This window comes from Rhipicephalus sanguineus, chromosome 6 (assembly GCF_013339695.2).
Source record: "Rhipicephalus sanguineus isolate Rsan-2018 chromosome 6, BIME_Rsan_1.4, whole genome shotgun sequence".
NCBI classification, from domain to species: Eukaryota; Metazoa; Arthropoda; class Arachnida; order Ixodida; family Ixodidae; genus Rhipicephalus; species Rhipicephalus sanguineus.
Window position 1 is genome coordinate 109,256,745 of NC_051181.1, and position 15,752 is coordinate 109,272,496.

At 44.9% G+C, this 15,752-nt stretch overlaps 1 protein-coding gene across 1 annotated transcript; it reads left to right on the top strand.

Moving 5' to 3' along the window:
- The first annotated feature begins 748 nt into the window (after positions 1-748).
- LOC119396161 (tudor and KH domain-containing protein homolog) lies at positions 749-9,657 on the top strand. The gene is made up of 4 exons (XM_037663251.2): positions 749-1,152; positions 2,079-2,256; positions 3,693-3,951; positions 6,760-9,657. The coding sequence occupies exons 1-4, from the start codon at positions 894-896 to the stop codon at positions 7,429-7,431; spliced, it is 1,368 nt and encodes a 455-aa protein (XP_037519179.1). The 5' UTR covers positions 749-893; the 3' UTR covers positions 7,432-9,657.
- Positions 9,658-15,752: the final 6,095 nt, after the last annotated feature.

Genomic DNA, 15,752 nt, shown 5'->3' on the forward strand with positions numbered 1-15,752 from the left:
TTTAACAGTTATCTTTCACGTAGACCGCAACTCGTGCCAGAATGATAGGTTCGCCTGTTGCCTGGGCATACGAAGATAAGTTTTCGTGCCTTCTTTCTTTTCCGCCGTTGTGCGCCTTCGCAGTTGTCAGTCGGCGTTTTGTGGCGCCTTGGCATCTCTTGTGTCCGTGTTTGCACGCCCAGTCTTTCAGAACGGGCGGGTCAGGTCCGACCGAGTGAAGGTGTGGGGCATACTTAGCCCCCCCCCCCCCCCCACACACACACACACACATTTTATGCAGTAAATGCCGGAAGTTTGCCCCTGCATTCAAGTTTCGCGCGCTACGCCAACCGGTAGATTGCAACGGCCGTCTTGTGGTGGCACCGCAAAGGTGACCAAGTTCCTCATTGTTTTTCTGCGCAGACGATATAATGACGTTGAAGGGGTAAGGAAAAAAATCGTTCTTTCTTCCATGACCTAATGAGTGCATCCATGGCAAAAACCGCAACGGGAGCCGAAAACACGTCAGAGACATAAAATGGAAACACCGTGAATGCCGCGTCACTAGCGCTACGAAAAAAACTTGTCGTTTTGAGCGTGAAATGTGGACATTTGTTGCTGTACATGAACGTTGGTGCGTGGTAAAGTGGAGTGCCCGCGCGAGGTGAAATATTCAACTCTTCGCCGCTTGCAACGGAACCAGTGAAGCTCATCTGGCAACAACAACAATCGGTATCGATGTCGCTTCCTATTTTTTTCGCTCGCATGTGAACGAGCACTGAGAAACGCCGTTGGTGCGGCAGGCGCGTTGATACGTTGATAACACGCGGAAAGGATCAAAAGATCATCGGGAGCAACGGTCGGATCGTCTCGAGGATGCGCGGCTAATATTGGCCCTTCACTTTGTTAATGACATGGACTCCAAACTAAAGACGATAGCGCTATGGGCTGGCTTAGGGGCTGGCGTGACGATGTCGTCGATCCTGCTTTACCTGCTGTTGAAGCCGGAGGAAGAGTACGAGGTGAAGCGGCGCAAAGTGGAAACGACAAAACATAGCGTGATAAAGGTTACCGTCCCCAAGGATGTGGTCGGCGGGGTCATTGGGCGACAGGGCGCCAACATCAAGCGAATCCAGGAAAAGACGAACACCAAGATCAGCTTCGACTACCAAGGTAAGGAAAGAACGCGCTCGGCGTGCCGGAGACGCTACCTGGTTAAACGTACCTCTGCGTGACAGTTGCCTCGTTTCTTTGTATCTCTCGTGCTTGGTATGGTCAACCGTTTCATTCCGTAGCAGATGCTGGCGATCGGACACGTGCGGCCTTCCGCAACGCCGGACTCCCATCCGTCGCAGTAAAAATCCGCGTCGGCATTTCTTGCTCAGAGTTGCAGCTCTGTCTTCCCATAAAACACAAAACCTCTATAAAACGTCTTTAAAACGTTTAAAACCTCTATAAAACGTCTTTAAAACGTTTAAAACCTCTATAAAACGTTTTATAGAGGTTTCGTGTTTCGTGGGTTGTCTCATCTGTTTGATTGGCGTGAAAATTTTATGAAATTAAAAGAAACGTAGAAGGTGTCATTGTCCTACGAGGAATCACACACCCGTGGTAATGGTAAGGTAGTGGATTATCGCGCAATTACTGCATTATTGTGCAAATCATTGTGCAAATTGTGTGCACTGCTAATCCACAGCTCCACGTAAGTGACTGGAAGACACTTGTGATGATAAATTACAGGTCGTTTCGAATCACTCTTTATGGCTCTTCAAAAGTTAACAAGCTTGTGTGTGATACGCAGACAACGCGTTTCGTTTGCGCTATTCGGATTCCGCTAAAATTAAAGGAGCTGGCTTACTGTCATGACTTATTAGACATTCCTAGAAAATTTGTCGGAATGCCCAGATACAGTTGTATGTGCCATAAATACCCACATATATTGTAAACTTGCGTGTAAAAGAAAAGTTGAAATTATTTTTGCACCTGCGGTATTTGTGTATGACGAGTTGAAAAAATTGCTTTTTAAGGAATTTCCTTGGTGCTTTGGTGTGTAGTAAATAATAAATCAATTTTGAGTTTTTTTTTTTTTTTCTTTCTAGGCACTGGTGAGGAGTGCGACAGAGTTGCTGTGATCCGTGGTGCGCCGAGTGACGTACAAGAGGCCGAAGAGCTACTCAAGGCATGCATAGTGGAGCAGTCAAATGTAATCACTGAGACAGTTTTCGTTCCTGCAAAGTCTTGCGGCCGCATTATTGGAAGAAACGGGGAAACCGTTCGGTGAGTTCAGGCGCCTGTGCTCTGCTGTCCGCTCATAGCGTTCATCTCATGCCTTCTGTAGCCGTCTTGGATTGCATCGTCAACCGTCCTATACGCTGCAGGAAAATGTCACAAGTCTCAGCTTTAGGACATTTTCCTACATCATCTGACTACCAGTGCGGTTATACTGGGAGCCAGATATCGCTTTTCCAGACTTCTATCTTCGCTGCAACTAAAGCTTTAGTTAGTGGCAGTGTCTTTTGTGAAGGAAGCATGCGCTATCAGTGAAGGTAAACTGAAGTTAAGTATCTTGTGGGCAGCCTGCCTCAACCTACATCACAGCAACAACCACCAAGTTCGCACATCAGCCCCTTAGGTGTTGTTTGAAGGCTGCTAACAATAAAACTACACCATCACCAGCCCTGTTGACTTGCCAAGATTGCTGAAGTGGTATATACTAATGAATTCAGCCATATCACAATTCTTTTATTTCCCTTCAAGAACTTGTCAAGATGTGACTGGGTTATCTCGCCTGTATTGTGCAGACTAGTTGATTCCTATCGCGCTTTACCAACTATACCAGACTTGCGGTGTGCTAAATGAGTTGGCATTTATTCTCCTCACTGTGCAAGTCACATATCTGCCATATCATCATGAGGTTTACACAAGTTTTCTCCAACAAGAAAAAAACTGTTGAAGTCAATACTCTTGAAGGTGTTATCTGAAGTTGGAGGCTCACCTGCAACACTGGGACATTGGTGGCTTCTTTCTTTCCTTTTTTTTGCTTTTTCCTGCTGATCACAAGGTAACATGTTCAGTTTTAGGCCACTGTGGCTGCATGCATTCTATTGTCTATGGGGGGTGTACTGTAAGGACACTCACATACTTAAATACAGGTACACATTAAAGAACCCCAACTCGTTGCATTTCATGTGATGGGTCCACCATGGTGTCCCTCATAGCTCATGTTTTGCTTTGCTGAGCCCCATGGCTTGAATTTCGATCTTCGAGAGGCTCTCAAAGAGCTTATAACCTGCTGCTGTGGTCTAGTGGTTACGGTGGTCGACCGCTGACCCGAAGATCGTGGAATTGAATCTCAGCCACGGCAACCTCATTTCAAAGGTGGTGTAATGCTAGAAGCCTGTGTACTTAGACTTAGATGTGTGTTTAAGAACACCAGATGGTCAAAATTTCTGGAGCCCTTCACTATGGCGTCCTTCATACTCATATTGTGGTTTTGGGATGTAAAACCCAAACAGTTATTATTACTCGAAGAGCTCATAAGGAAGCAATACGGCGGGGTCCAACTACCAGTGCTTCTTATTGGCACTTTGCACGATTAAAGCGAGTGCTTCTTGAATGTTCTGTACTCCTCTTCTGTATTTTTTTCTCATTAACATCGGTTGTCACTGTGATTATGCAACAGAGCTTATGATGGTGTCATTGTGTACCCACAGACACATGTGCCGAGTCACCTCGGCCAAGATCCTTGTGGACCGGGCAGGCGGCGATGACCGCGAGCGTAGCAACAACCTTAAGACCGTCAGCATCACGGGCACTCGCGAGCAGATCCGCATGGCCATCACCATGATCGACGAGAAGTTGGCCGAAGAAGAAGCCTACCAGCAGAAGATGGCGCTTGCATCTGCGGGCCGGGAAGCACTCTACCGTAGCCGTCCCATGGCCATCAAGGCTAGCACAACACCGCTGTCCAAGGTAAAAAACTAGTGGGCTGATATGTGGGCATTAAACACACGAGCCTTAGGTGCCTATATGCACCTAAATGTTACTTTTGGGCACAGTAACTCCTACAATATGCGCGATAAACTGTCTTCAGATTGTGGCATGTAACCGATTTTCGTGGTAAGCAATTAATGCAGCGTTCACTTGCAAGCTCTGAAAGGCAAGAAAATGCTCATTTTGCATGCATCATTGCATGGTGCTTTGCTGGGTATCTGGGAAGACACTTTTTTGTTGATCCATATACTGAACTCGGCATGCAACATTGGTCTTTACACAGTGAGTTGTAGTAGAGTATTGATTTACAGTGGTGTATGAGCTAGGGCAGCACATTTGGTAGCCAAACTCTTCTTGCTTAAAAGAAGATGTGCCCTCCTCGCCTGGACCCCTGAAATCTTGTTTGCCAGAGCGCCTTTCATGAAATGATGTAGGGCGTGTAACACCTGTCCTGTGTCTGTCTACTCCCTTCCACTTGTACCATTGTTTTAAAAAAAATTGAGTAAATGTAATGCAGCGCACCTTTTGTATATTGTGTATGCACTCGAAGCTACTTTTAACATTACTGGTTTTAACATTAGACAGTTTTAGCTGACTCTTTTTGCCTCCCTCTTCACTCTCACAGCAAGCGAAGGTACAACTGCACATCAAATCGAGAGTTCGACAGAAACCCATCTTGTCGGGATGAAACATGATGAAGGAAAAAAAGTACACTGACCAAATAAAAGTTTAAAAGAAATGATGTCTCTTTTAACTTTTATTTGGTCAGTGTACTTCCTTTCCTTCATCATACAACTGCACATAGTCTGAAGCTAGCCCACACTCTGAGAAAAAAACAGAGTAATCGGGGAGTATTTCTGCCACACAACTATGGCCATCATGTACCTCGCACGTTCTGTTTTTGTTATCAGCATGACATAGCGTTCTTGATAGGAAATTGGCAAGCAAATAGTTTTCAAGAAACGCAAGCAAGCCAGATAATGATTATTCTGCTCTGGCAGAAATGCTCCCCAAATACTCGATTTTTTCTTAGAGTACAGTGTAAATGCTGAGCAGGTAGAGCGACACAGTGGGCATGAAGGAATTCAAAATGGCCACCTCTGCAACCCTAGAGTAGCTTGCGTCTCGGTGCAAATACAACGGCATGGCCTGCAAATGGTGAATACATATAATGGATGGCTCCATTGACTATTGTTCTACATTTCCACTATCTGTCCAACTATGAAGAGCTTGCGGGGAGCTAGGTGAAAAAACAGAAGCAAAGAAAAAGTAGACGTGGCAACACTTCTTTAGTGAGTGCTGTCGGCCTCAAATCAATCATGTTGTTGTCATGTTCTGTGCGACTCGTAAGTTTGCCGCTGACACATCCTAGACACTTCAACAGGGAGTATCTGTGACTACGTTGCACGCAAGAGAACAGTGAAAACACGACTGGCTGATGGCGAAGCCTAAACTTCCGAAATCAACCAAGGTTCAGACATGGCATGGAAGAACGAGGGACAGCAAGGGGAAAAGTTGGCGCGATTGGCTCATGTACGTCGCGTGCATGCATTGCATGCATTCTCACGGCGGGAGAACGCTCGAGAAGTTCCGACAACCCAAGAACAGGTTTGGGCGTTCAGGTACGGTTTCTAGAATGTAATATTCTAGGAACCGTAGTTCGGGGGTTTCTGGAGAATAGAATGAAATAATGTGAAGAAGGGACTTCGCACTCGCAGCCCGTCTTGTGTATGACTGCACTCGCTTGCTCGGCGAGGTGCGCGGCCGCCCAAAGTCTGTCCGTGCGCGCGTGCCGGAGAGCTGGCTCGGGCGGGACGGGGAGCACAAAATATGCGAGTACATATTTTTTTTAGTAAAGCTGGCTAAATATTAGGGGTGCGCAAATTATGCGAGGGCGCAAATTATGTGGGTAAATACGGTATGTATTACAATGAGCATCCACTGCACGGTGAACTCGTTTGGATCGTTTATGTTGGTATAAACTGCTGATGACAATGTTCCAGTGTCATTGTTCCATTGGTTATAATAGTTAAATCCAGCAGCTCGGTGTCTGCGCTGAAAGGAAAAGGAGTGCTCAAAATGCCTGAAAAATGAAAGCAGTATGAACCCATCTGCATACTAAGGATGCTGTTCTAGAGCCAGTTTTCTGACCTTAGTACCACAGACCTCAAATGCCAGACTTCTATCTCCTTTCCACTACTCTGAACATAGACTGTGCCAGGGAGTGAAACCTTGCGAGGGTGACGCCTGCTACATACACAGCCACGAAGCTGAAGAGGGAGGAAATTTGCTTTCTAGGGAGGAGTCGGGCATGCATCTCCTGCTTTAGATAGTACGGCTGAGTGCATAGGTGGCCTGTGCATCCTTTCTTGCAGATAACTTGTGACAGAGGACAAAGGCTGGTGGCTTCCGGCTTTTGAAAAGCCAGCTGCCATCACTTGGTGCACATGATGGTACATGTAGGATGGTGACTGTAGATAATAATGCATAGTAGGAAGACTGTGCATACATCTCATGTGTTAAATGAGGGCCACTTACCGAGCTAAACGAGCCAACACAGTCAGTAGCCAGAAAAAGATGATGAGGGTCGCACCCTTTGCCCTTGTTTCTTTTTCGATGCAATCTTGTTGATAACAATTATTGATTAGTATTACAATGGAATCTGTGTGGATCCCGAATATTGTTAATAATGTGTTTGACTATTGGCATGCTTGTTGTCACCGTTACATGGCTAGTAAAACAGCTGTTATTTCATTTTTCTTCCATTTTCCTCCCAACCTTTGAAAGGACGAAAAGGAGCCAGACTACATTCAAGACGAGCTGGTCGCCACTTCCGCCGACGGCTACATAGAAGTCTACGTTTCGGCATTGGAGAGCCCCAGCCGCTTTTGGGTACAGCTGGTCGGCACACAGTCCATCAACTTGGACAAGCTCGTCGAAGACATGACCAACTACTACTCCCACGAGCCGAACCAGCAGAACCACGCCCTCACCTCTGTCGCCGTCGGCGACATCGTCGCATCCCGCTTCGTGCAGGACAAGTGCTGGTACCGTGCCCGCGTCGTCGCCATTGAGGAGAGCGACTACTCACAGGACGAAACCACAATCAAGGTCCACTACGTCGACTTTGGCGAGAAGGGCCGGTACAAGACCAAAGAACTCTGCACGCTTCGTGAAGAGTATAGGTACCTCCCACTGCAGGCCATAGAATGTTCTCTAGCTGGGGTCCAGCCGCGTGATGGAACGCAGTGGACGGAAGAGGCATCGGATCTGTTCGAGACCCTGTCGCATGCTGCACTGTGGAAAGTGATGATGGCCAAGGTCGTGAGCAAGGCCAAGAGAGAGGACGGCTTTCAGGGATTCAAGTACTCAGTCGAGCTCGTCGACACCAACAACAAGGATGACGTGAACGTGGCTGCTGAACTGATCTCCCAGGGACATGCTGTGCAAGCGATCTGAAGGCATCAGCCTACACCCCCCTCCACTCTTGTTTTGGCGCATACGATTTGTTGTGTCAGGTGATTGCATCTCTCTCTTGTTGAAGTCCTGTTTGAGGACAGTGGCGCGGAATAGGATGCCAAGGATCAGAAGACGATTTGTCGTTTTTCAATGTCCTAGGAGCACGCTCTCCAGCGTGCTCCTAAGCGTACATCCCCGTTCACATTAATGACGTGCTGTCTTATTATGCATAAGACAAAGCACTGGTGCTAGAATTTCTACTTTTGCTGCACACATGATCGTCAAAATGAGGCAGTTATATTACGTTTTCAATATTAAGAAAATATTGTAGGGTTCGAACAGCAGTGTGTTTCTTTCACTTTTTTCATTTTTTTTCACTTGTCTGAAATTGTCGTGATGAACAAATCTTGCTTTGCGTGACCTTTCTCGTGTATTGTTTTCTGGGCTTGAGCTCTCCAGCAGTATCCGTCATGAAACAGGACTTCAACGAGCGAAACGATTATGATGTTGTTCTTGTTGATGGCTTCAGGATAGAAGAGTTGTACGCACACTGTTGTAGAGTCAGTTGCATCCGGTGAATTCGTTAACATCGTTGTAAACAGGCCTTCATAGCAAAGTCAGCTTGATGTTCGATAAACACGCACAATGGAAAAGCAATACGTAGCCCAAGGGCAAATAACAAAACGTGTCGCTGTAGGCTAGTGCACACACTACGTTCGGGTTTTTTTCTATCTGGTACTGCACATGTAGTACAATTTCATTTAGCTTCTTTTAAGTTATTCGTGCATACGTTATATGGAGGTGTTGCATGTGTCACGGATGTTTCCACTGCCATTTGTTCCATTTGAACTTGTGCAATGGAACCTTTGGAACAGGCTTTCTTTCAAGGTATTTTGGAGTTTGCTACGCACATTAGTGTCACTCAGAACAGAAGTTGAGGTGGTGAAGCTCATTGGAAAATAATAACACGTGTTTCATGCCATATATTTGTTAAAGCATAATTGTGATGAAAATTGGGACGATGTTCCAGGTTCCTTGAGCGATGTGGTATAAAAGGCACGGAAAGCGCACATATTTGGTCTTTGTTTTAAAATCGGGTTTTGTAAAACCTTCCTGTCCGTAGAATCCAGCTGTAGATGCTTGTGCTCTGGCGCTCATTCACCACAAACTGTCAGACAATGTTAATGACACCTTTGAAAAAATCTTTCTAACTGCCTGAAATTTAATAGTGGTCATTTTGAAGCTTGTGCAAGCACATACTAACTATAGAATAAATATCATATGCCTGCCAACAATAGATTACGATTCCATGGCTTCATTGTTTTAGTATAATTTGAGTTATGTGAATGCTTGTGTATTAATTTAAGTGCCGCCGCTGAATGTTCAGGTGTTGCTTTTCTTTTTTTCTGCACTGGTGTGATTGTAGAAGCTCATGCTTTTCCATATGATCCAGATGTTCTGCACACTGGACGAATTTTGGGAGCTAGTGTTTTATTTTCTGGTGTTATATTTTATCGAGGAGACTGTTTCTCTCTAGTAGTGGAAAAATTTATCTGAAGGAACAAGTTACTTTTGTGGACTGCTTCGTAACCCCTTCTAATTTCTAAGCATACATGGCACAAGGTGAAGCCAAATGCAAAAGTGCAAAACATTGTTGTCCTAAGCTTTTCTAACGCTAAATAGTGGTAAGATGCATGGAAGATTTAGTGTGTATTTATTATATCTTGAACAAGCCTAACTCTGTACCGCAAGTAGGTCAATTAGAATCGCAAAATAGTGCATTGAAGTAGTCTTGTGCTTGACATAAACGTAAGCTATTGCAGATTTATATTACTGTGTTCGGAGCACATGTTTTCTTTATGCTTCAAGCATCTCGGGTAACTTCTGGCACTTCGAAGAGCACTTTGCAAGATTTCTAATCCATCGGCAGTGTACTCGTTTGTGTTTGCACTTTTGGAAAAGGAGCAAACTTTTTTTTCAATTTCTTTGTTTAGCCAGGGAAAGACTAAAAATATGCTTGCCATTATTTTTTTCTGTGGTGTGCCGTTTTGTTTCATCGCATCTTTTGAATGTTTCCCCTGCAAAGGGTGTGCAGATCCAGGGCTTTCATGTGAACTCTCCACACTTCCATGTGAAATGGTTAACCGTGCTTGTTATCTGTGTGGTGTATCTATTAAAGGATCATCAAAGGTGTCTCACTCTAGACGTTGCATAAATGTCGCTACGACCTGCCACAGTGCTTGTAGCATCCTGTGGTTCAGCCCGAGGTCATCAGCTTGACTGTTGGCTCCTGTGGCCACATTTTCGCGAGGGCAAAACGAGAAAATTTTCCTTTAATTAAAGGGTCCCTCGTCAACTTGGGCTTTGCAAACAAATTAGCAGGGCATGCCGATCGCTCGATAGCAATTGTGCCTGCTAATTAAAAAGCTGCGCGGTGTGAAAAGCGATCAAAATTTAAATGTGAAGGCTGCATGCTCTTCCTTTCACATGCCACTCTTCTGAAGGAAAATCGAAAATATTTAAAAATGTATGCCTACGTAACAGGCACTTGGCGTCCACAGCCGGCAGGGAGCCTCGCACTTGCATGGCCAGACCGGTGAAGACGTGTCGCTGGCCGTGGCCCACAACTTCAGATTCTTAATCTGGTGCGAATTGCACAAGAAGCAAAGTAAAAAGAGAATAGAAAAGGAAGCAGGGCTAGTTATGTCAACATGATGTGCTCCTTCGGCATTTGAAACAAGGCAAGGGAGCTACGCCGTTTGCAGACGCTAGCTGAAGCAAAGGGGCAGAACGTATGCTCTGTCAGTGAAGCGTGCCTACTGGAGACATGATGACAGTACAGTTAAATTTCTTTTAAAATGTCCAATAATGAACCAGTGAGGACTATTCTTTTCTTTTGACAAAATGCTTCCCAGGCGGCACTGGGGATTGGCAAGTGGGGGGGAATTTAAATTTAGGTGCACGTTAAAGGACACCAGGTGGTGAAAATAAGTTCGTCGCCCTCCACTATGCTGTCCTTCATAACCCAGCAAGTAGTTTAGGAACACCAAATTCCACAATTTTATTTTAACTGTCAGTACTCTCATTGCTTGATGTTTGTGTAGAAAACAATTGAAAAATAGGGCACTATAGTCAAATGCATTATACCATACGTGCGGGTATGCATATACACATTTTAGCATGCTTTAAAAAAAATTCTTTACAATAAAGCACAGCTCTCTGTGCATTTTACCGTGCTAACTCGCAACGGTGGGGGCCTTTTTGTATTTAGCGTTTAGCAATCCTTGCTCTGTTCTCTTTTTTTTTCTGTTCCTATGAAATGCCTGTAGAAAACAAGCTTTTAGTCGGCAGTAAGTGCCCGTCTTCATCGTCTCTGTGTCCCTCGTGTTGTTTCGCACTGAACCACCTTAACAAAAATCGAAGATCAACTAGCCCAGACCACTACTTGTCGGAAAAGCTCGGCTTGTCTCATGCCTCTACTTGTGTGTTGCGTTAACCAATATCAATTGTTGCAGTGGGTTGCTTCGCCACTGGATGGTGCGAAGCAGCACTCAAAGGTAAAGCCCCTCTACTCAAAGGCAAGCCTGTCGACGCTCAAGTGCAGTCCACGTTTTGGATGTTGCACACGGTAAACAAATGCTGTGGGAGACAGCCTCAAACGTAGCGTATGTGGCGCGTAGCACGTTGCACACGTACAGCCTTGCGTACGCTAAACTAAAATTGTCTATTGACTGCACATTGCTCAGACTACATGTAACCAAATGAGCTTGCTCGGCAAAGCCCATGCTACCTTCATTGTGGCTACAGTTTTATTTTCATACAGGAATCGACTCTTTGCAAGCTCTCCTGTACTCATCCTCATGAGACCCAGCTGAGCAAGTGTCATTCATTCATATTTGAAACGGAATGTTGATAAAAATGAATGCCGGCCTGGGTTCCCGCACTAGAGCTAGAGTTTTCCCCGATGCTGACATAACCTTCACATTGGCAGCACCTGCCAAGGCTCACTTTAGAAAGGTCAGGTCCCTCCTTTCTCATATTCCAGTGGGTTCGGATTCATGTAACCGTCCAAGACACCTCACCTGCCCAAGCTCAACTCTGTTGCGGAGTGGCTGATATCCCCCGAACTATATGAAAAACTTGACATTCAATACTGTATGCAAATTTGGCAATGCCGGCCAATACAGCATTCAAAGGCTGATGGTAAGCGTGCCTGTGGAAACAGATACCATGCTCTGCACACTGCCTTGAAACATTGACGATGACAAAGCCATCTTAGTTAACCTAAAGAGAAATTCTAAGGGCAACGCACAAGGGGATATCACCCACTTTCTCGCGCATCATCCGCGTTCACAGGGTGAAACGTCAATGTAACTTTCATAGTTTCTTTGACATTACTCGATGGCAGAATGAAAGCACACCATGCCTTGGAAATAGCAGGAAGCAGTTGTGCTTGACAGGTAGCAAGGTCATTCTCCACATGAAGCAGTGCATTCTGGCGTCAAATATATCGAAGTGGCCTTAGTGGTCCTCAATAAATCTGATCAATTCTCCAACGTGTTAAAAACCTTTTGACCTTAGAAACATTCACTTTGCATTCCACGGTATCATATCTCCAGAACAATGGTTCTCAAATTGGGTCCGTGAAGCCATTTTTGGGGGTGTGTGAAACCCATAAAAAAAAAATTGGATAGTTTTTGGAGGCCCACTTTGTCCCGTGACAAGAGACCCTTCCAATTTTTGATATGCTTCACTGCACAACACCTTTGCATTGCGGCAAAGCCAACATGTTTTCCCCTTCGCCATGAGATCGCTGTAAAGCTTTTGTTGCAGTTTTCTGCAACATATGCAGTCGAGCTTATGTTTTCTAGGCTTCCATATTCAAAGAGCAAACATAGCCAGAGACAGGTTGAATGTGGCTGCAGACCACACAACTTATTGACAAGCTGTTGAGATCAAATTGGCATGACAATTTAGTTTGACCATTCTTTGCCAGAAAGAAATAAAAGCGCACATATTTCACGCTGCTTGGTGTGTTAATTTATGACCCTCCCGCCTTCTCTCTTGCAAGAGGTCCCTCATCCCTTCCGCCAGTCCACAAGGGGCCCCTGAAACATCCATGGCCGCGAACCACTGCTCTAGAAATTACCTCAGTACAAACTGTGAAAGAAACTTGACTTGCAGCTTTTTTGTTCGAAGCGCTTCGACGGCATTCATTCTCGTAAAGCCAGTATGCGAAGCTGTGAATCATGGCAATGCGGCAGTGCTAGCTTGTGCGGCACATTTTGAAAGTGGGCACATTTGCAGGCATGAAGAATGCATAGTTGCAGCTCTTGAAAATGGATCACAAAAAGATGTCAAGTAAGGCTGTGCAAATATTCTGAGCTTTCCGCAAGTGAATTGAACAGCGCCTTACCAAATTCTATTTTGAAATGAACAGTCTCTCTACAATATATATTTCAAATGCATCTATTATATCTTAAATAATCAGTTACGTGCAATTAAACATCAAATTCGAGCAAAGGCACAAATCATTCCAGCAGCCGTTGCAACATACGAAATCCCACCGTGGCTAAATTACTTTCTACTATTCACGGCACAGTCCAGAGTATACAACATACCTGTTCCTTGCTCTTCATGCTCCATGCGCTCTAATAAGGACTGCTTCATAATGTGCAAATTTAATTGCAGAAGTTTTGCAACGTTGTGAATATGAAAGGATGAAAGCTTAGTTTTATATCAATGGTGAAAGTGGCTCTTCACTGTTCAAAAACTATATGAAAGGTATCAATTTCATTTAATATCTGTTCACTTTTGGTGCTATCGACCTTATGCAAAATTGCTGCTACCTGTTGGAGGTTTGACGAAGCTACCACATTAGCGCCATGTTGGAGGCTTGTGTACGAATCGTATAGCTGTCGCTGCTATAACATGGTTGTATAGGTGTTCTGTGGCTATAATCAATTGGAGCATAAGAATGTCAGATGAGTGAGTAAGGACTTGTACGAGTTACCAACATTTCCTAGCCACTGCATTGACAGTTATTACATGTAAAGAACTGCCTCGCAACGAGAATGAAGGTACAAGTTTGCCACCGAGTCACATGTAAGCCTGCCGTCGTTGAGAATGAAGCTATGCGCTAGGCTATAAATATTGTCTCTCTGTAATCAGTTTAGCAAATAAAGCATAGTTAGCTACCTGAACGTCATGCGTGTAGTGAAGGGTGGTTGGGAAGAGGCTTTAAAACATGACACGACTGGGAGCAGCGATGCCAGTAAGTAAGTGCTGTTGACCCATTTCAAAGCATAACTTATAAGAGGAAGCCTACGTCTTAACGTACTGTGCATGTAATTGTAAATAAAACATCTTTTTTTTTAATAAAAAAAATATATTGCTGCTGTAGTCACCGACGTTAACAGAGAGAGAAATGTTTTAACGGAACATTTCTCTCTCTGTATAGAATACTGCACGATTAAAATGCAAAAAAATTAACGCATCACACGCATGTAAAAAGTGAACATGAAAAGCGTTACTTGCTCCAAGAAGTAGGTGCCACTTGGCTGGTATTTTATGCAATATCCTTCCGACATTTGCTCGTAAATAACACGATGCGCCAATAATATTCGCGTTTACATCGTTGCTTTCGGGGCCTCCTGTGCCTTACACTTTCAACCTGTTGCAGCAAGACAGTTCTACGTCGCCTACTGAACGTTGGCAAGACCACCTCAGCGCGTAAACGATGATAGCGCGTCCACGGTCGAATGCAACTCATTTCCCAAAAGAGCATTTTTTTTCAGTTTCAAATGAAAAGTGTCACACACTTGAAGTATCTTAATATTTCATGGCACACATGGGGTGGATGCAGGATTTTTCCAAAGGGCGATCAGCTTTTGTGAAAACCTGATATGTTGTCTTCTTGAGGTATACATTCAAAAAGTCAGTTTCGTCGCAAGGCCGAAGCAATGAATGCGATAGCAACAAATTGGAATGTCACGCGAAGAACGGCAAGCAGCTTGAAACTTTCAGCGTACTGCACAAGCACAAAAGACAAACGAAGAGAACACACACAGGACGAGCGCGAACTAACAACTGTCACAGCTCGACACTTAAGGCGCGCTGCTCATACACAAATAAGGGCGCACGAAAACGAATGCACTGTTATACACAGGACGAGTGCAAACAACTGTCCCAGTTGTTACTTTGTGTTTGAGCAGCGTGCTCCTTTCGCAAACGCAACTGCTGCAGCGAGCGAAGTGACATACGCGCACTCTGCAACTTCAACGCAAGCTTTCCAGTGAAAGCACAAGACAAACAAACCGCCCCCATCACGAGATGAGTACAGCGGAGTGTGCGCATCGCAACAAGCGGGGCAATGACCTTTAAAGTGCGCGCGCTCTTCTTGCCATCTCGCTGGTAACGCAGAGAACATGTTGAAATGACCCCTAGATCTGAGTACCGCCAGCGGTAAGTGGTGTAGGTATATAAATAGCTCGCCGTTAGTATGCTGGGGAACGAATGTTCTGTGGCATAGCCATCAAAAGCCGCACGCAGTGCAGCGAGGGGTCACCCGTTCGAATCCGCGTGTTGGAATGTATTTCTCTGCATTATTTTTCATTGTGGCTTTTATATATGTGGCTTTTTATATCTGTCTCTGTGTGCTCACGCGAATTCGTGAAAATGAGGGTTTTATATATACGTATACACATACATATACGAAATATGATGGTGACGGCGACGCTGACAGCAAAAACAAGCCGAGAGTGTCCATACGATTGCTATTGTAATAAAAAAAATTAAGGGGGGTGGTCAGGACATACGGGCTGCCCCTCTGAATTCGCAGTGATAGCACGTGTAATGCTTGAAAAGTACGTATAGTGAAGCAATACACGTGTAAAGCATCCCACCAAACGCTACCTTTTTAAACTCCACAGTCGAAAACAAACCACAGACAACATACTCCAGCACAATCGGTCCATTCGCTGAAAATTGACGACGCACAAGAGCTACTTGTCTAACATGTGATTGCTATCACAATGTAATAAACAAAGTAATGACGCCAACAGCAGTGCAGGCATGCGGGAGTAGCCGCGATGCAGCTTTGAAGCTCATATGCGAAGCCTGTTTGTCTGTGCCTGCAAGCACACAATGCGAAAACTGTCTCATATCAGCTAGACACGAAAGAGTGTTCTGCGACGAGCACCGATGCTGTCACATACAGCATATATTAAAAACGGTGAACATAAACACGACGTTAGTCGTAAGCAGTGGCCAAAGCAACGAAATGATCTGCTGCTTCTCATCTGCCGCAAGGAAATTTAGCC